This window comes from Stigmatopora nigra, unplaced genomic scaffold (genome assembly GCF_051989575.1).
Source record: "Stigmatopora nigra isolate UIUO_SnigA unplaced genomic scaffold, RoL_Snig_1.1 HiC_scaffold_26, whole genome shotgun sequence".
Taxonomy (NCBI): domain Eukaryota; kingdom Metazoa; phylum Chordata; class Actinopteri; order Syngnathiformes; family Syngnathidae; genus Stigmatopora; species Stigmatopora nigra.
Window position 1 is genome coordinate 1,123,526 of NW_027551605.1, and position 22,703 is coordinate 1,146,228.

The following is a 22,703-nucleotide window of genomic DNA, read 5'->3' on the forward strand; positions in this document are numbered from 1 at the left end:
AAGTTAGAATAATTACAGCTGATGTTTACTTTATTAGCAATACTTTTTCAGAGGCAGTATTCAAATCTAAAAAAAAGACTACTATTGTCAGTTTGTGATGTGTAAACAATGCTTTCAGGGACAATATAAAACAAAAGCAAAAGCCGGTTGTCTTATAACAATATTTATTGAATGCAGAACACTTATTTTTAATTTTTAAAAAATGTATTTCAGCTCAAAATTCCCTCTGTTTATCTGTGGTTGGGTTACTGTCATGTCATCTTTTTCCCCTCATTTTTCCCCCATAACAATAATAACCTTTTTATACCAATGTAGTCATAAGTGCAAATGTTCTAAGGACACTATGGCAGAATGCACATTTCTTTCCGTCATGTAGGATTTCACCATCACCACTAGATGACAATGTTGATCCATATTTAGCTTCCCTTAACCTCAATAACTAAAACTGCCTATAACTACTAATAGATTGAACAAAACTACGTTTACACTTTAGAGTGAGAACAAAACTATTTAAAATAATTTACTGAAATAAACAATACTAATCTATTCAGTAGAAATTACCACTGAACCATTGGTTAGAAATCATGAAGCTGTTAATTGCTAAATTATACAAGTACATGTTGACCTCCTAAAATGTACAATAAATTCCAAAGTTCACATTCAAGCAGTAAAAGTATTACTTGTACACTAGACTGTGGCATCTTGTTAAACTTAAATGTATTGGTGTCTTTTCTACTACTTGAAATGAACTATGATAGTAAAGCAAAAAAGTATGTTGTTACTTTTATATTGCATACAACTATAAGTCAAAGTATATAAAAGTAATCCAAAGTTTTGGAATTTTTCAAACATGCTCATTCAGTGGTGGAACAGCATCGCATTTAGATTCCAATCAAGCTCTGGGTCACAGTCTACTCTCCTGCTGGCTTACCTTTAGCTGAACAATTTCATTCAAGTCACAAATGTTTCTGCTTTCCGAAGCCACCCCCTTGAACTCAATCACTTTAGTTCACACTGCCTCCACAAAGGAATATTGCCTTGCTTCGCCCTAACGTGTGTTTATTCATAATGGGCCCTTCATTCCATTACATGTATTTCCTCATATTGATTGATATCTACTTCTGAGACGTCTACCCTCTCTTTTTTGTCTGATGATTGGTCTGCTACACTATATATTTTTTTCATACCCATTTGTAGTACATATAGGTAGATAATGATATGTTTGCAAAGCTGGAGGATTTTAAAAAATATATATAATGTCAGACCAATAGCCAGTATATCATAGTCTTCACTTTCCATTCATTTATCATTTTTTTTCCCACTGTAATCACAGCAAATTATTTTATTTCATGCATACTCTCCAAACCTGGTAATGCATGACTTTCCTGTCAATTTAAATTGCAAGTGCGTCTTATCACATGACAGACTAAGGAGTGCAATTAGTTTATTAGTTTGTGTAGCTTCCAAGTCTGTGAAACACTGTGTATACTAACATTATCCAAGAAGATAAAATGCGCAAACATTCAAAGCTGTACTTCAAGTATTTCCCTTCGCTTTGCTTCTCCACCAAATCCGTCGGGAACTCCTTGGCTCTCGTACAATCAAGTTGCCACCTGCTTTATTACAAAGGCGGTTTTCATAAGGTTAAAGGAGGAAACTTGATATGCAAAAAAAAATCCTTTGTTCTAATATAATTAGACATTTTAATTGAATGAAAAGATTCCATCATTATATATTGTCCTTTTATTAAATAAATCAAACTCATCTAATGTACTGCTTATTCTCACAAGGGCCGCAAGGGTGCTGGAGCACATCCCAGCCAACCACGTGTGCCCTGGATTGGTTGCCAGTCAATTGCTTATGCTCACAATCACAACTCCGACAAATGGGAATCGAACGGCGGACCTCCCCACAGACGCAAGGCAGAAGAACCACAGCAGCATTTCCTTAAGGTATGAATAATATTTCTACATGTGGGAATACGACAAATGATAAAAAGGGACGCCTACATTGGCAAATGTTACTAATGCTAATTACAGTATTAAAGAAGTCTAAATAGGATTATGACTTAATTAGAATAAATGTGTATTGAGACCAATTGGGGGAGTTGACTTCTTTTATGCTGGTTGTGTCATTTATTTTTGCAGGAAGTGTTAATGAATTTAATACTTTGGAGAATTATTTGAGTTTACAACTGCTTAGACATCCCAAAAGTTATCTCCTAAATGAAAAATTGCAAATCAAACAGCCAGGAAAAAGTATGTGCTCATTATGGCTATTATAAAACAACACAAATATGGAATTAGTTACCTCTATCCAATAAATAATGTCCATCAAACTCCAGTTTCATCTCCTCCTGAAGCAAGAAAACATTATTCAAAATGCCTGAAGTATATTAGATGAGGTGAAACATGGTCATACAGGCAAGTAGACTACTCAGCATTTCTTGCCCAACATTATTTTATTGATCCTGGAGGGATTGATTTTAGCTACCACTCCAGGGCATTTTTTTTTAACTTGAATTAAGCTTGGATATACTAAAAAAAAAACCTCATGGTTCTCTGTTTATACTCAAACTTAATTTTCAGCTAATCCTCCAACTTGTTTTCTTTCTTTTCCAAAACAGATCGAGGATACACTTGCAAATGATCGTCGATCAAAAAGGAGGCTATTATCCATCCCTCAAGTGTTCAACGTGTATATTGGAAACGGCCAAGCATCTGTTCTACAAACGAGTGGCGATGATTTGCATTTAGATTAGTCTTCTAAACAGGTTGGATTGTAACGTCGCTCATGGCCTATGGCGTCACGAGGACACAGAACACGAGACGTTTACCACAAAGAGCCACGGTAAGTGAATAAAAGCATCCATAGTGAACATGTGTCCTGTTCTAAGCGAATCCACTTATCTGACTGACTTTGAATTCATTTAACAGGAAATTCTGAAGCCCCCGCCCACTTTGGAACCAACAAAATACACCTTGCAGAAGTACTAATGCAAACCTGCTGATTTATAGATGATTCGCTCACAGGACTTGCAAAAGGTGATCTGCAAATGTAATATTTATTCCCGTTTTTCATTTCACCTTTTTAAGTATACCCTTGCGCTGACAAGATTGATTCCAATAATTGCCGAATCATGCCGTAAGCCTGACAATAAAATCAGGATGGCATCCAGCTGTAGTGATTTTCATCTGGCAATCACATACATCAAGAGGTCGGCATGCAACGACGACCCAAGAGACGAGTTCTTAATTAAAGTTTGGCTCGGCTTCTTAATTGCCTTTAAACGGATTCCATGCAAACAAATTTAACCGCGTGCGGGGCCAAACTGCGACGTAAACCGGTGCTGTGAATTAAAAGATAATAGCAGTACAATTATAGTTGTTGCAGAGTCGAGACCTCACTTTGGTGTGTAATTAAATACTTTGACAAAGCTAGATTAGCGGCTATGGCTGTGAACAAAAATGACTGCATGGAAGGTCTTGTAACAAAATCAAGATATTAAGTACACTGGTGTTTTAATTGACTCTAATTGAGTCTCCAGCTACTTCGAACTATGGGAAACTATCGGTGGGCCATTTACTTGGTCGCTTATTTTATACTCAAAAGGGTAATCAAAACTTTTCACCATATCCCAATCCCTTAAGTGGTTCTTTTAAAATTGTACTTGTTATTCATTTCTGCACTTGAAGAAAAGATAATCATAGTTTTCTTTTTTCAACCCGCTGTGGATAAAGTACTGCATTTACAGCTTTGAATACCTTCCAAGAATTAGAGGCCAGTTATTTGACTTAGTGTTGGGTTCATTCTCTAATACTATTGTGTGCATTTTATCATTTTTGTATGAGAGCTTCTTCAATTTGTCTGGTACGATGATTGTTCTCGCTGTTGTTTTTGCTTACGCAATTGAATTAATCAATAACCTTGTAATTGTTTTGATTGGTGGCCTTAAATGGGCAGGAGAAATTGCCACACGCCAGAATCATTTGTGACCAGGACGATGTCGGAATGTAAGGGTTGCAAGTAACGCCAAAGATGTCTCCTTGTGTTGTTTTATATTATATAAAAGATAACTAAAAATGAAGCTAACACTTAGTAGAAAGAATACTGTGCATATTAGTCATTTTTTCTTTGCAATATTTTGACATTTGTTGTATTGTTTCAGGGCTTGAAAGATTGGGATATTTTTGTGGATCATCAAACTATCCAACATCGATAAACCAGATTGGATCATCAATCTATCCAACATTGATAAACCAGATTGGATCATCGATCTATCCAACATGTATAAACCAAATGGTTTCCACGCCTGAAGCATCAAATGGTGAGTGAAAAGTATTATATTTATGAAAATGTTTTTTTTTTTATAGAAATGGGTTATAACAGTGTCAACATATGTAACTTACGAAGGTACATAAAAGTAGACTAAACTCAACTTATGAATGAGCATATATTAAAAATACAGCATAAATATATTATTTGCAATCAATAGGAAAAGGGCCAACTCAATTTCCGCATTTGCAAGAAGCTTAATAATTGTAAATTAATAAATATTCCTCAAATGTTTGACCTTGGAACAAATTCACAGAGATTTTCCACATAGCTACTGTGTAATCAGTCATTCACTGGCAAAAAAAGCCCGTGTACTCATCAGTTAAAAAGGCAAACGGGGCCCTGTTGTATATAGTGTTGTGGAGCAAAAACACAAGATGACATTTTCCGCCAAATGAGCAAAAGGGACATTACACAGTGGAACAGACATCTGCGAGCAATTACATAGCACTGAGTGATGCCCTCTGGTTGGTTGTTGGCCTTCTACTTCTGCTTGCTTAGCAGCTTTATACATGCGTGTTTAGAAAGTCTCTTTGTCTGTTTGGTAGCCATAACTTTTATATGGATTCCACTTAAATGTCTGCTGGCATGGCTTGGATAAAGTGGAGATAAAAAAAATATATATCTCATCAAACCCTGTAGGGAAATCCCCACTGTTTAAAAAAGTAGTTTTTAATTATTTTTGCTGAAGTCGGTCTTTTTTAGTGTAGTGTATAAAACAAAATGTAATTAAAGCTTCTGGTAAGCTTTATTCATGTATTCGGTTGTGTAGGAGAATGTTTATTTTGGCTGTGGATTGTGGAGTAGTGCTACATTGTATTATAACCCGATTATTTCATAATATATTGATGACCTGACCTTTATTTAAGGTTGCAAAATTTTGCATTTATTATGCAAACAAGGCCCATAAGCCAAATAGTTATGTAGCCAAGTATAGTTTGCCAATATTGGCATTATGGCCTCAGTTGAAAATACATTTCCAGAATGACTGAATGTAGAGGGAGTTAGTAGGAGTTTAATTATGCATGTTTTTCATATTTAGAACATTCATCACTCTGGCATGTTGGGCAGCATATTGTTAACCTGGCTAGCAAAATGTTTTTGGCAGGACGTTCAACTCCTTTGAATGTCAGTGCACTGCACATTTGTGATTCTGTGGCATTAAAACAAAAAATACCAGAACACACTTCATCTGCCATCTTAGTCTATTTTAGCGATGAATGTGTTTGTGTTTTGAGGGTTGCAAAATTAAACCGCTCAGTATTTGTTTGCATTGTGGCTTTTGCCACGCAAAGCCAATCAGGTTTGTGTGTAATATTCGTCTATTATAATTCGGCTACATCTATTTTCTATAGGTTTTGTACTTTGTGAGCATGTGGGAGAGTTGTTTCCCCAAATTACTTAATTCACTGAGTAGTGTACTTGTAGTCTATTAGCTGGTTGTATGCCAAATGTAGTACTTTATGTATGTATGTGTATATTTATATATTTTTTCTTTTAACTCCCCTCGCCAGTCCATTTTAACAACATGAAAAGTAGCAACAATATTCAGAGCAGTTTTCTTTATTAAAACATTAGCCTCTCACTCGCAATGTACAGGATAATCATAACAACAGCAATATCAAGAATACAAATCATAATGAACTCTTTCAGTGTCATTGATGATAATAGACACCCAATTATGTTACTCTTGTGATCCATCTAAGCATTTAAATGACTTAATAACGTGTCTTTCTGAAACAAATGGATTGGACGTCTATCAGCTTTCATGGCTGCCAATAAGTTGACTGAGAATTAAAAGTCTATTCCACGTACTTTCCTTTCCGTGTCTCGTAAATAAAACACTCATAATACTTTTGAATATATCATTTCACCTTCTGAGACCCTTCAGAGGAATGTACAGTTAAGAAATAAAATGTCTAAAGGTCTATTTTATTTTTTTCCTGACATCACACATAGTTTTCTCGCCCTTTTTCCACACACTTGCATTACAAATGATCTGTAATAAACAAACCCCTGGTGGCGAACAAACCTACATTTGCACACACACACACACACACACACACACACACACACACACACACACACACACACACACACACACACACACACACACACACACACACACACACACACACACACACACACACGCGCGCAAACATACCGTACATCATATATAACGGGGTGCATGCACTTAGACGTTCACGCTCCCGGCGTAATGCACACCATGTGCATTTGTGCGTGTGCTCTGTGGTCGGCCCAGTGCTTTACTTTTAATCAAATCTGTAGTTCCAAAGCGTCACGGTGCCCCGGGGCCGCAGCGTCCAGAAAACAAACGCACAAGGCCGAGTATCGGGCCGCCATTGACCTCCTGCCGCATTACAGTGGCTCGCAGTGGCCGTTTGTCACCATCTGCTCCTCTTTTGCCCCGATTGCGGGAAAACCAGCAAGTTAAACGTTTCCTCGTTTGGCGCTGGTACTGCTGACCTTTAAGAGATGAAAGACGATCACAGGAGAGAGGACTATTTTTTTTTTTTTACACAACATAAATTTACTGTTCCACAGAGTTTGGAGTCTCTCAATATTGGTAGAACTCTTTTAAAACCTGGAAAGGGTTAAAAACACAATACTGTAGTACCCTGACTTACGAGTTTCTTTGTCACTCAGTTTATCTTTTTTTTATCGTTTACCATTTAAAATGAATTGAAGCGCGTCATTTAGCTATAGAAAAGAAACATTTAAACACATTTTTAAATAACTCTGGAAAAATAGGAATAAAGTAGACAATGTGAAAGATTATAAAGTGTTATGCAGCTGAAGGTTTGGTTAAACTGGAAGTCAAGTAGTTACTTTTGAGAATCCCAAATATTGATTATTATTTTTTTAACAATATACATGACACTAGGGCTGCAAAACTATGGCCAAAAGATCATACATTATCATATTTCAATCTCTATTTTTAATCACAACTGCTTCATTATGTCAGGCTAAACTTGCTATTATCTTCTTTCCCATTACAAAAATTATAGCCAATAAATGTATATTCCTCCAAAAACACAGCTCCCTTTCGTCAATTTTTCTAGTACTCTTTCATTTTTATTCACGAAGAGGCACTTTTTCTTTGAGAGCATTGTAAAGTAATTAACTATAGTGGTTGGCTGACAAGTGGTTAGAAAGTGCTCCATTAGATTTGCAGTAGCAGCCTCGTTTTTAGATCTCAAAATTAACCATTGATTCCAACTGCAGTGTCATGAGCTCTGAGTCGCATTTTCATAAGTCAGATGTCGCTTTTCAATACAAAACATAGACAGAGAACATTTTGGGCCAGTCGTAAGTCAAGCTACCACATCATACTGTAAAAGCCGTTTATCTTTAGGCTCTTGTGAATCTTCCCCATTAAGTTCAATGGTGGGCTTTGGTGGTCATGTGTCAATGACATCCTGCGCTGGTGTGGGTTCATGCGGCAACGTGGTGGCGTTAGGCAGCGTTTGCGTATGGCCCACCGAGTTCTGCTGCAATTCCATAGCCATGGCGTTCTGGGGATGTGGGAATTCTTTCACCTGCCGACGGTATTCCAGAAATGTGGAGGCCTTGGTGGCAATGGCTACCACGTTCTTGCCGACAAATATGGTAGACACTCTGCTGTCCTGGAACAGCACCATGTTGACCCCTCGGATGAGGATAGTGACCATGTTGATGGTAACCAGGCTTAGGACGGGGTATAGCATCATCTTCTGGGGGGTCATATGCTCTCCCTGCATGCTGATTTCGCTGAGCGATACGCAGGGGAGGATGAGGAGCAAAATGTAGCAGTAGAAGAACATCAAGCCCTCAGCCCAGATGGGCAGACCTGTGCGTTGGGGCTCCCATAGATTGGCTTGGATGTCCAGGAGGTCTAGTAAATCCAGCGCCACCCAGAATAAGCGGCTCCGCATGTCTTCCTTCTTGCGGAAAGTTCTGACATATTCCATGCTGTCCAGAGCCACAAGAACCAGGTACAAGCCAGGGACACACACGGATAATAGTAACGTCAATGCTTTCCTGGCCACTGTTTCCAGACTCTTCCTGTCTGCTTTACAATTCTGGAACACAAAGTAGAGCTTGATCTCCAGTACGAAGATGTACAAGAACCAGAGGATCATGGCGTACCCTCGCCGGGCGGTGCGGACTTCTGCCCCGACCCACACGGCTACGTAGCGAAGTACGATGAGAAAACACACATCCCCGACTAGCACTATGATGCAGACGCCGATTTTTCGGGGACCCTGGTTCTGCTCCACCAGATAGGCGTCCATGAAGGCCATGCTGGTCATGATGACAATGGTGGTCAAGCACACATGGCGTTTGTCGGGGGGCGGCAACACCATGGCGAGCTCACCTATTAGGTATCACCTGCCCCTTCACACCTTTTGCTGGGATTGCCCTACCACAGTTGAGGAACAACAGGCTCACTTTGAAACTCGTCGTGCTTCCATGGACTTAACTAGGAGCCCCCCCACAAGTAGCAATCCCGGGGGCTCGACCGAAGACACGCCATGACGGATGATAATCCACACACACTCCCACAGTTGGCTTTGTCTAACAGGCGCGTGACGGGGATTGGCGCAGTGCAGAAATGTTGAGAGAGGCGTCGATTTCAGGATTACCAGACGACATAGAATGCCGTTCTTGCTCTTGGGTTTATGCTTATGCATGCACACGCGTGCCGAGGATTCCTATACGTACATAGGCCTCCTGTAGATGGCGCCACTGCGTGCGGGTGAACATAGATGGAGGAGAACGCAAGGAGTCTGCAGTGGCCTGGAGCCTCCCCCCTCCCAAAGCCGCCATAAATCACAGAGACAGCAGGTCAACGGCCCGTGAGGCCTTGCGTCCTACGCCGGCATCCCCGCGGGGAGGCTCTTACACGAGGTTGGATATCCATCCTTGCCTCTCTCTCTCTTTCTCTCCTCCTGCTTTTTTTGCCACGTGGCAGCTTCTCCTCAGCCTGGAGGAAAAAGATGAAATTAAGAAGGGGTAGGGGTGGTGGTGGTAGGAGGGTGGTAAGGTGGGATAGGAGAGAGAAAGCTGTCAGCACCACAGGGTATATAACATAGTTGTCATTGCCAGAAGCGAATGCACACGTGAGGAGTCAAGTGATGTGTCAGCTTGGCACCAATGCATATAGGACAAGACAAGGTATAATAAGATTGCTTCACCTTTCTTTCCGGAGTGTTTGGCATATGTCTATGGTCATCTAAAAGCATGCCTTTCTTATGTTCGGATGAAATTCTATTCAGCAAACGGCGGTGTCATTTCGATAGGAGAGCCAAATAGTGAAGCTCATTCGCAAGTCAGCACACAGCAGCCACTTAGAGTACATATATCCCTTTTGCGCTTCATTTTTCTGCATCATTACCTCGCACTACAGTTTCAATTTGAGGCCAGAGCAAATGAATAAACAAATACTTCATTTCCTACATGTTGACGGAGTGACATTTTACAAAGTAAAACAAGCGCTAGCGCTCTTGTACGTTTCAGTAGAATTCAGTGCATGCATGAGTGGACTAGCACATTGGCATTTTTCATGCAGGTGTTGTGGAGGTTTTGTCAATCTTTTTGAAGTGACTCCATTATGGTTGTCGATTGGTCAGACATCATCACAAAGATATGATTCCTTTTGAAATAAGTGACCGAAAAATGGTCCCAATTCATTTTTTTAGCCTCTTAATGGAAAATATGATCATATTTCCATTTATAGTGAAACTTGTTGTTAGTATTTTAATTAAAAAAAACAATAAAATAGATATTTTAGTAGTTTTAAGTCCTAGAACCATGTCAAACTGAAACCATAGCTCTAATAAGGCTACTAATAGAAAACCATGGTAGCCGTTTAATCACAACAACAATCATGTCATGCATTTGCCGCATTGATCAATTAGCTGCATTACTTTTTAAATGTTTTTTTATGGGCCACTGTGCTTGAAAGTGCATTTAAATCTAATTATTGGGTCTCCATTGTCCATTTGAGGCCAACACAGCATAGGTTAGGCCGTGGGCTTCAAACTGTGCAAGCTGTGCGATAATTGTAAAAGCCATTAACTACCCAGCAGTAGTCGCTAGTACCTGCATAAGAAAAATACATCTCCTCTCAGAACACTAGATTTGTATTGTTGAACTCTTCCACTGAAATTTTTCTTACCTTTGTACTACTTACTACTATATTTTAAGCTACTGCAGCAATCCGACGCTATAAAATTGTATTAGTAACCTACTTTGGTTGCTTTTAAGTGCTGAATTTTAGCCATATCAATGTCGCTGTCCATGGTGCTTATTGCAGCTGCTCCAGTTTTGTAATGTTTTTCATTTTTGAAATATTGTGAGTCGATTTTTAGTGCAGTCTTAAATCATTTACACTTCAGTGACCTTTACTACAAGTATACTGTTCACAATCACTAATGAGTCATTTAAGTGTTTCTGCCTGTCGCACCCATAAAGTAATTATGAGAAGAATTAATTTAAAATGTTATAACGAGGAGGTTTGGAGCTATATTTCTGCTACAATAACATTGGAAAATACCCTGGAGTTACTGGAGTTAAACCAAATGGAGTAGTAAAGATGCACTTGTGAATTTAATATATAACACACTGAACATTTATACATTTTCTGTAGTTTTTATCCATTTTTTTCTATTGGACATCTATGGTGGACCACAAAAACATGTATATGTATATAAAAAGACAAGCTTTAAATGAAATCAACTCCATTTTTTACACACCAATGCCATAGTGTCAGAATATCATTACTATAAAACCAACCCCTTTTGATCCAAGCATGCTTGTCATATTTATTTCAATCAAGTTGTCGCCAACGGGGAGAATCACTTAAAAGGCTCAATTTATGTCGTGAAAATTCATCGTTCACACTGATAATCCATGAATTTTCAAGTTGTCATTTTGTTTCCACCATCATGTATGCGGTATGAATATGAATATCCCCATCTTATGAATGACTTTTGCAAACTTTGCCATTGCTTCAGAATTTACCTAACCCAGCAGAGACATACTGTTAAATTAAGAGTTCATTAGCTGAGATATTTTGCAGTTTCATACTTAGATATGAACATAGATAGAGATATAGTGCATTTTCAGGAGCCATCTGCCATTTTACAGTAGTAATAGTAGTCAATTTTCCCATAGAGCACTTTAACAAGTTCAAAATTATACATACCATGTATTTAAATAGCCATCTGGCTTTTACTTGCATTACGATTTCCACATATTTGAAGTCATTAGAAATTTTCAAAGACCATAGTGGTCTTCAGTAACGTATGTCATGTTAGTTCCTGTAGTTAATGGATAAAAAATGTCGCTCTAAAGTCCTTTCTTTAATGTGTGTAAGACTGCGTCCTTGTACTGCAAGGCTATTGATGTTAAACTGATTTGCAATTGAAATCCCTGATGAGTCATGTTTTTTGACGGGAATATGAAGCATGATGAGCCAGGCCATTTTCTATTTAAAAATATATAGATGTAAAAGTGATCCGCACGTCGGGCTCATAGTTTTGGGGTCAAGGGTTCAATACTAGGTTGGTCTCAAGGCTCTTGATAGGATAAGCAGTTCAGAAAATGAATGTATTAATAAAACATTCATCCTGTTTCGTAACTTCTGATGAAGTATCAACTTTTTGAAGTATTCAGCATTCTAGCTGCATGAAATCTCTCAAGTATAAAAGTCACGTTAACCCCTAACTTGGAATTCTGTTTAAGATGAGAAACATGGTGCCAAATAGTAATCAAAGCATGGGTTTGAATGTATAAAATTAATTTTGTTGAACAGAAACTAATGGAAAGATTAGAGTGCTAAGATGGTGAATAATTGGCAGTTAATTAGGAGGATGCTGAGAATCATTTACATGTTATAAGAAAAAACTTATCTTACCTAAAAAACTGATATTAGTGTAATGATATTGAATTGTGTGGTCTTAAATTTAGGGGCAACTATGAGATGCACCCGCTTTTTATGTAGCAGGAATTTAATGAACTTGGATGGCGAGTCATTATTTTTCATTGTTGTTTTCACATTGTGTTAAAGAGTGATATTTTTATGGTGGAAAACCTAGTTGCATATATGCTTTGTTGTACAATTGTTTTTTAGGATTTAGAACTGGATCTAACTGGCTTTGTGAATTATTAATTTCGCTTTAAGAATTTGGGTGGTTGTTAATTAGTATTCTTAAGCTGTGGATCTGAATTTAAGCAATTTTTAAGAGTCAGTTCAAGCTATTTTCAAGGATATGTAATGCTTTTTTTATACTTGCGATCATCTGTATTTTGAGGGCGTAGTACACATACAGGTTGTTAGTATAAATCCAGCCTAAACTACAACTTGTGCTGTTAAACCCTCAAGCTGGAGGGTAATAAAGTCTTTCAGATGAGAGCTGGAAGTGAGTGCACATTTATGGCGGTGAACTCATTTTCTTGCGAAGCTTTGGGCTGATGACTCTCTTACCTGATGCCTTCAAAGACCGCTTTTGCTTTAGGCCATGTTTCCCTCCTTGTTAAATCAACGTTCTTTTAACAAGAAAGCATCACTTATTTGCTTTGTTTCAGCTCTCACCAGCTAAGTTGATTAAAGATGCCATAAAAGTCAAACTAACCCATCAAAACAAAACAAGAAATTTGCACTAAACTTGTATTTACACATTTTGTGAATAGATCATTTGTCCTGATATGAAACTTTCACTCTTTCAGGCAGCCATGATCATAAAAAGATGGGGGGAAAAAAACTCAATTTTATGGAATAATACAGACAAGTCCTGTTTTGATATAATATAAATGTTATATCATTATAGAGCACAGCTCTGATAGACATACAGTTGAATTCCGATCTATTATAACTAACACATGTTGCTTTTTTTGATAGCCCATTGGCCATTGTTGTGTGAAATGCGATTACTACATCCGAGGTAGTCAATTTTCCCCCAAGTCAGAACTCCATTTTGGAGGCCATTTCCAATTCATTTTCCAACTAGGAAGTGAAAAATGTCTGATTTCCTTCACTCAAATCTGTAGAAATGTTACTGCACAAATCTGCAAAAGCTTATAGAGTGAAGGACACCAGATCCAGACTACTGGTTGAGTGTCATTCTGCCTTTTATCTAGCCATCATAGCCCAATTAAACAAATGGTTTTCACACATACTCACCATACAGTGACAGTGTTCCGAATTGTATAAAGCCAGTCTTTCTTACTGATGGGATTTCATGTTTATGGGTCACATGATGATCCCATCATTCACAGTCTGGGAAGCGTGACGCAGAATCGGCCCCATCCGGGTCCGATTAGAACATGGCAAAGTGCTCTAATGTTAATCTCTGAAAGCGTCTCGCTCTCATCCTGGGAATGACTTTGCCTTGTTTTGCGAATCGGAATAAAGTTGTGCTCACGGGATCGATTGTGGTCGTGTAGTGGTTTTAGTATTTGAAACATCCTTGTTTGTGTTCCCACAAAAGTCAGTTTACTCCACACACACACTATTGAGGGCGTATTTTCATTCTATTGTGACTAATCATAATCACCTTCATTCACCTTGTCATGTTGTGCGATAAGCAAAGAAGGTTCATGAGAGCACATAGCTGGAAATAAACCGTCATCTATCGCGGTCGTGTCACCGCCTCTAAATAGCGACGGCTGTTGATCAAGCGCAGGGAAAAATTAAATGTGCACTGCACAAGATGGAGGATAAGTTGCTGCATGCCCTGGCCTGGCCTGACACTCCAATGTGTTGCTCCTATCCTCTCTGAGCTTTTCACTTGAGTGCTATTGTTCAGTAAATCACGCACAATGAATTAAAGAAAGGCTGCACAATGGCATTTTTGTGGTTTTTTTTCGGTGAGACGTGACCAGGATTTGTTGTTAGATTAAAAAACTAAAATTGCCAGTATAGGAGAGCAATAGTATTGCAGTCTTGCTGTGTAATTTTTAAGAGAATGTCAAGAATGTATACATGGAAATACTTGTAATTATATGGCCCTAAGAGGCTTAATATGTGTGAAATGAATGCAATTAGAAATAGTTATTTGATAATATATTTCCTATGATTGACTGCTGTCCAGCTCACCTTGGAACATAATAAGGACAATTTTCATGGAGAATGATTGACAGCTTGTATATGACTGTTAAAAGAACGTTGTTTTGATTCCAGTAGTGCCTTGACATAAGATTCTATTTGTTTTGTGAGCAAGCTTGTGTCTTAAAGTACTTATAGTTCAAGTCATAACCCAAACTCAGTTTGTTGAATGTGATTTATAAAGAATACTGCAGTAAAAATAGGTTCAGAAATAACATTTTAACTCCCTATACTGAAAATACACACCAAACACAACTGTACTTCATGTATTGGCTGTTCATGACAGTTAGAAAAACAAATCAATGATGCACTCCCAGTTTTATTGTACTTCCTCAGCAAAAAAAAAAAGCGAGCTTCATATTAAATTTGCATGTGGCAGTGAGGTTATCTTTTCAAATATTGATATTTTTTTATTCTACCACATTGGCTGTACATGATTATATTGGGAAGTTAACTAAAATAACTGAACTTACGTTGTTCCCTCATGGGGAATAGGGCTTAACTCGGCGTCACAGACAGGGTCCACATTTGGTGCCCTTGAAATTGCCCCTATTCTCTGTGGTGTCAATCATCGGGTATTTCTAATCACAGAACCGGGGAACGATATGAGGCATGCCGGAATGAGTGAGTCATCATCAAAGTGAATAAAAGAGCCACCTCACATCTCACAAATGACTGGAGGTTGGCCCGATGAGACGAGACACTCTAAAAGTTCACCTGCTGAATAGCGCTACCTCCACAAAGAATTCCACTCGCATCAGATTTATCTGAAAGAAATGCTGTCCCATAGGTTAGGCACTTATTCTTATGAAGGTTACTACAACACATTTGCAGATAGGAATAATATCCGCAGTTGGAAAATACTATAACATAATTTAATATAGCTTTATTCATATAAAGCAAATCACATCAGATTATACAATTGTCATTGGGACGGCAATCAAAAATTAACTATCCCTAACTGTTAGGTTCATTAATAATTATATTTTAATATAGTTTTAGAACAATACAGGGGGACATCTGATTCAATTATATATATTTAATTAAATTAGCATCTTTTTTATGATCTACTTGTTTGGATAGCGATCATGCTGCATCAGCATCTTCTTAAGTGTCCTTCTAGGTCTGCGTTCTGTGGTAAAGGTCAGTCCCATCTTCCAGTAAACACGATCCCGAGCTCTCATACAAGAATGATTAAATGCACACACATATATATACATTTGAATTACAGAATTAATCCAACACTAACATTAAAAGATAATGAAGTTATGCAACGCATTTCTAATGAAATTTACAATTATTATTAATGTCTAAATGTGAAAACACGTGACTTGAGGCAATTACAAGTCCCCCCCCCCCTCCGCATACATGCTTGTACTTGTAGGTTCAAGTAGTCGATTTAAATTGACTGTTCCAACAGACTACCTGCGTGATAGGCATTAGCTATCGACTACACAAGCCAGTTCAATTACAAAAGTACGGGCACCAGTCAGGAGATGAAGGAGGTAACCCAATTTTACAAGCCCAAAAAAAAAGGATATTCAATGTCTTTTACTCCATTATTAAACCGAGTTACACTCGTGCAAGAAATGTCAGACACTCACGCCGCCCCAAGCCAATTCATTACATACTGAGTTCCTAAGCATCGACCATAACTGTCTAACGAAATCAGGTAAAAGGGAATGAGTACTGACGGGAAGCTTACAATAGACACCGGTATTCATCAAAGGAATTGGGAGAAAATCTTATTATTGCTAGATTAGACTGTGCTTTGGAGTTTTGCAGTGGTAAACCAATAAGGTTGGTACTATAACAAATTTAAATGAGTGCAATTGATTTGCTATACAAGTAATTAAGGTTCCAACATGCTGCTTTTTGCTGACTTAAAAGAAATTCAGATGCGCATATATGTTATCTTTTTTAAAATGTATAGGTGACAGTTTCATTGCTGTGCTTTTAGAAACTAAAGGTTGGTACTCTCACCCAAAAGCTTGATCGCTTCATTAGGCACGCAAATGTCATCTAAACTTAGAATTCAAATGTAATGCAAAATGACAGATTTAATAAATGAATTACAGTGTAATGCTTTTTTTTAGCCCCTTATGGTAAACACAGTGTATTGACTGAAATCATTCAATGATAAAATTCAATGCCATAACTCAGTTTCCTATAATAAAAGTATACAAGTACACACTTGAGCTTCTGTCAAACATCAGAATTCATGTAATCATTCATCAAAATCAATTAAATTGCTTTGCCAATTGACATTTAACTCCCATCATGCATTCTGGCTATTCCCCCACTCTTGAGCTTACTATAACCATGTCAAATTTGACCCCCCCTAAATAAATATAGTTGCATTCAAGTCACGTTTTTTTACTGCTTGCTCTATTTCACTAGTGGGCAAAATGACTTTTCAAAGACAAATATCTCACAGGTCTTCTTCAGTATTCATCTGAGAAAAGTGATGCATATACTCACAAAAATTCTCAAAAATAATACCCTGTCAAGAACAGCTGAATCACTAGAACACTACGCACTATCAAGTTGATAATGAAATATCAAGTGTAGATAAAAAATGTAAGTACTTGGACTTCATGAGCCGTCTTGAGTTTGGGGAAAAAAACATGCACACATCTGTCACCTTTAATATTTAGTGGTAGGCAAAAGAAACAGTGAAAAATGGCGGAGACTGAGTGGTAAAGAGATGCAACCGTGCAAAGGTTGCTGTTGCGTGTGATTGATTAAAAGGCAAAAGAGATGTGATACACAGAGGATTTGATGTGCTACTAATGAGCCAGGAGTTAAAATGGATTGCTAAGCAGAGGATTTAAATATTATCGGCTGAGGATTAATGGCGGATGAAGTTCGAAATTTCCTTCCCGATAAGTCATGTATGAAAATCCAACTCCAAAAAAAAAAAAATGGAGAAAATAGTATTGATGTTTCAGTAGACGCCTCAATTTGTGGGTTCATTTTAACTACATAATACATTATTTAACCTTTTGTATATCTTTATTATTATTATTTTGGCGGGTGGGATTTGGGAAGTATTTGGGGAAAATGTTGCAAAAGTATTTTCAAAGAGTTTTAAAAGTGTTTTTTGCTTCTGAAGTTGAACCCTGATTTGCATGGTAATGGAACGGGAAACAACATTTTTACTCCGGATTAGAGACTGCTGTGGCATGTGCAAATAAATCAGAGTTTCAAGCTTTTTGACAAATGTTTGGGGCTTTGTGGATTCAACTTGAAAAGAGCTGTCAAGTATGAATAGAACTCAAATTCCAATTAATTTTGCCCTCCTTGAACAGACGCCAAATTCTGGACGACTTAAAACATGATGTAGTTGGAATTTGCTTTTCTTCGTCTTCTCTATAGACAACTAATAAGGAAAATGGCCATCCAAATGTCATTGAAATCAATCTCGACTAAATCTCATCATCTCATCTGACAGCTAATAAAGAACAGTTCTCCATCCTTTTAGAAGAAAGAATAGACATCTCTTACAAAAGAGAAATATTCCTTATACTCACAGCTGAAGGTCAATGGGTGGAATGGTCAACTGAATCTGAACCATGATCAGTTTGTGGAGATTGGCAGCTTTGAGTTCATTGACTTTTCCATCCAATGCCTCAAGAGGAACGTGGGAGTAACTGGGCCAAGGATGAAGAAGTCCTTATAAGGAGTTGTTGGCAAGGGAGTTTGATACCGAGAGCTTCTGGCTTTGGCTCAGAATTGAAGGATAGGTCGTTGGTAAAGCAAGGTTGTCGACATACTAGCTGCAGGGAGAAAGCCCTAACGTCACTCCATCTTTTGAAACCTTATCTATCTCTTCATTGCCTACAACACTTATTCTAATTAGGGTCACAAATGAGTAGAGGAGCTGACTTTAGCTAAGAAAAAAAAGCACTATACCAGCACCTATAGACAACTGTGCACACTTATCAAAAAATATAATTATTCACTTATGCTAATAGGCATATTTATAGAGCGTGGGAGAAGGTCAGAGTGAGATAACCCATAGAGAGAGCATGCAAACAAAGGCCAGAGTTCAGATTTTCACTCAGAACCTGTTAATAATGAGGCAGAGTTGTGATATAAAGCCATGCAAAATAAGGTCTTGTTCATTTTAGGGGGAAAAAGCAGTGGAAATATTCATATAGCGTTTTATGTATAGAAAAAATATCTTCAAAAGAGAATACTTCACAATAGGAGAAGAAAAAAGTCATTCTATTCCATTTGCAAACATACCTACGTACAATGAACTGTGGCCGTCCGCCATTTCCCCGAATCCCAGCACGCACGACCGCCCCCTTTTGCTCAGTGCGGGAATCTAACAATGCGTGATAGTCCAACAAACAAATGGTATCTTGGTACAATTCTTCTAAATGCCAAGAGAAATCAGCCTGCCATTGAATGTACTTGGCTGGTTAACCAGCACGTTGGGAAACAGGAGGCTCAGCTTTACCATGATGGATAGCTGTTTTATTTTTTGTCTCGGTGGATCTATTAAGTTTGAAAGAGGCACTGGGCTTTAGTTACTCTTTATGTAGTCGGAACACAGCTTCCAACATCCCCTCACGCTCTTTAGAACTCTGTGACAGTCTTTTCAAGGGTTAGAGGGAATCCAGAGTGGAACAGTTCAACCTCTCAAGAGTCAGGTAAAGTGTCGTAAAGATAAGTAGTGAGGCAGGCTCTATAATATCTAGTGGGAATGTTTCAAATTTGCAAAGCAGCTCATACTTCTTTAGTGACAAAATAGTGTTATTCCATCTCCCAAATGCCGAATAGACTGTGTCAATAATTCACAGGGGTTGGGATGACAATCAGTATGTTCAAATTTGTTGACATCCTGCCATGGTGGGCTTTAATTATCTTTTTTTTTGCATAAATGTGGAACAAAAGCACATAGAAATACATAGATGGGTGCATTTGTAAAGGCTGTTCACTGTTCTTCCCACTTTTTTTCCCTTTTTTTGAAATACAATACAATACAAGCAGGGTAGGTTTTCTTGTCAAAATATAGCCTTTTTTTGTAGGGTACCTTAGTGCCAGACAGTTATGTCTTTAGTTGTGTCATTTAGTAACAATTACACCTTGGGTATTTCATTCAGTGCACTTTTCACCCTGAGTGATAATTACGGAAAATGTGACACTTTGTGGAATCTGTTCATAGCTTAGGGGTAATTAACGTGATAATTTGCAACAGACTGTTCATTGGTGTAAATCCAGAAACTCAATGATGCCAGGACTTGTAGTTCAGCAGGCTACAAGCTTTAGGATGATCTGTAGCCCGAGCATTATGTATTATAGCAAATTTACTTGTCTAATATGAACAGCCCCACAATGGGGTCGCGAGCATCTACTAATTCATCTCTAATTTTAATTCATGAAGTCAGATAGTGACATTTTGTGAGGTATTGTGGCGGCATCGCAAATGAGGGTGTTTTCAATTGTCCTTTTTGTTCAATAACGGTTTGAAATAATGATAATCATATCATAACTGAAAATGATGCATACATTAAATTCCACCTTTTGTAGCACAGATATTATTGAGATGTATTGCAAGTTCACTTTTTAAAGTTTGAGCAACAATTTAGGATTTGACCTTTAAAATTATTACCTCTTTCTGCTTGGCTCATTTCATAATTATCATTCCATTTCTATAGTTTATATGTACTAAACAAAAAGGCAGTCTCACTCTGCAAAGCAATATGCAACCATAAAACACTACTTAAACCTTGTACTAGTTTTCCTCCACTTATAGACCATTTGTATAATAAATATAAACTCATTTGTCGCATATATTGATAATTTTCTCCCTTCAAACCATTTTTTATGCAAATACATATGCATAAATAGGATGGAAAGGCTTTAAAAGACCACATATAACCATGAAAATTCCACTATAAATTACATTTTTGCTTTAGCATCACTCAGTTAGGTCTAAAAAAATAATAATAATAACACATAGGCAATCCTATTTGATTTTCTTTTGACCAACACTGCTGTACTACCCCAAACATTTGTAATCCCGCTTGACAGAAGCAGGACCCAAATTAACTGCCGTCCATGTTGACATGCAATTTAGTTTTTTGCTAATTATAGACCACTGTGGCCATAAATAATTCCGCGCTCCCCTGCTATCCTTCACCCGCTCGCTTTCATCATACAAGCATACAGCCATGCTCATATGCTAATGAACACTGTGATGCTTTACATTGGTTGAAGGGAGAGAAACGAAGCAAGGGACATTTAAGCAGTGCATCTCTCCCTTCCAGTTAAAGGCCATTCAAATAAACAGCCAGCCTTCACTCTGTCCCGCGATAACCAATTCTATGAGACTTGAGTGCCTCTGCATCCCCTAAGCAATGCTTTAATAACACAAGCGCAACGGAAAAGATGGAAACATAAAATGTGTCTTGACAGCAGCTGAAGGAAGTCTTGCAAAAGAAGCTTAGAGTTGCCCCTGAACAGAAAAACATTTTGGAAATATAATTATAAGATATGGCTATTCACATTTCTATTAGGAGTAATATAGGATGAATCTTTGGTTAAATTTCAGCACCCATCACATGTCACTATATCAATTAATATATAAATATATATATATATATATATATATATATATATATATATATATATATATATATATATATATATATATATATATATATATATATATATATATATATATATATATATATATATATATATATATATATATATATATATATATATATATATATATATATATATATATATATATATATATATATATATATATATATATATATATATATATATATATATATATACACATACATATATACATATACACATACATATACACATACATATACACATATACACATACACATAAAAAAGTACTACATTCTATAAGAAATAGTACTGCATTAATCTAAAAAGGAAATTCATTTTTGTCAAACTACTTTGGCTATTATTGGGGTTGAGTTATAATGCTGTGCTCAGTGGGAGTATTAATTACATCAATATCATTTCAAAGTAGTAGCAAGGCCAGTTGGTAAAAAAATATCAATAGAGCCACAAAGGTTGATGTTCATAATTTGTTCTGTGAAACAGTTTGGCTTATCAGCCATTCTTTACAGTCAAATGCAAAATTAAAACGCTTGATTCGTATCATCTTCTCATATCAATCTTTTATCTTATAACAATTCTACAACCTCAGACATTTTAGTAAGATGTTAAGAAAACAAATAAGCTTGTTCTCATCCTTAAAGCATCCCTACCAAAATGATAACTATTCCAATTATGCACCATTACTTGTCTTTTTTTCCACATTTCTCTTTTTCTATCCCACACCTTAGCTCTTCTTTCACTATACTGTCTTGAGGGAGTACTTTCCCCAATAATACCAAACGACATCTCCCTCTCCAGCTGTACTGGGTAATAGAAATCCTTACTACAAAGATCTGAATACATATTTTGTTTCTTCTTCCTCTTGCTGAGCACCCACTAGGAGAAAGTGCTTCCATTTTGCTATTTCTTTCAAAGATCCCTTCCCTTTTTTTTTTCAAGCAGACACTCCCACTCGTTCCCTTCATATCTGAGCTGCCCTGCTTTTTCCCCCTCTATCTCACTGAGCCTGTTTGACCTGCGCTAAGGGGATACGGCTGAGCCTTCCTCACATCCCACACAGAGCCAACAATCTTCTCTTGCTCACGATTATACCGGACATTTGCAATGCTACAGTTCCCTCAGGGTTTGGTGTTGAAGGCCAAGCTCACATACTTTATCTTTACATAGTGAGATAGCATGGATGGGCGATGTGAATGGAAGTACACAATGGAGCTAAATCATAGATAAGGTCGAAACATTCTTTATTCTTATGCTCATTGATTGTTTTAGATTCAATCAGGTAGTGTGGGGTTTATTTTTCAATGATCATGTCAAGATTACATCCAAAAACATGCTGTTTTAACATATTTTTATATCTGGGATGCCAGATTTATTGGTAGATTTATTCTAATCGCTACATCTTATCAAGAGTTCAGAATACTGAGCAATGTACTGCAAAGATTGACTTATTTTAGTTGTGTTTAGTGGTTTAATGGAAGAAATAAATACATCTTTAGGTGGAGATATTACAATTCATACAAAAAAATATGAGTTGCCTGAGATTGTACAGTTATTTTATGTAAATAAGCAATTTTTTACACTATCTCAGAGTATATTAAATTACAGACAGGTGTACTTTATACTGCATTTTAAGATT

The 22,703-nt window shown here is 37.3% G+C and overlaps 1 protein-coding gene and 1 long non-coding RNA gene across 3 annotated transcripts in view; one reads left to right on the plus strand and one right to left on the minus strand.

Moving 5' to 3' along the window:
• Positions 1-1,796: 1,796 nt before the first annotated feature.
• The window catches only part of LOC144192419 (uncharacterized), a 97,626-nt gene continuing 76,719 nt past the window's right edge, over positions 1,797-22,703 (plus strand). For both annotated transcript variants that reach the window (XR_013325117.1, XR_013325118.1), the window contains exons 1-4: positions 1,797-1,952; positions 2,627-2,850; positions 2,937-3,044; positions 4,169-4,327. This is a non-coding gene — a long non-coding RNA (uncharacterized LOC144192419). The remainder of the gene's footprint in view (positions 1,953-2,626; positions 2,851-2,936; positions 3,045-4,168; positions 4,328-22,703) is intronic.
• The window catches only part of tmem121ab (transmembrane protein 121Ab), a 32,536-nt gene continuing 15,715 nt past the window's right edge, over positions 5,883-22,703 (minus strand). The window contains exon 2 of the mRNA XM_077711505.1: positions 5,883-9,322. Within this exon, the coding sequence (XP_077567631.1) occupies positions 7,758-8,702 (945 nt within the window). The 5' untranslated portion in view covers positions 8,703-9,322 and the 3' untranslated portion in view covers positions 5,883-7,757. The remainder of the gene's footprint in view (positions 9,323-22,703) is intronic.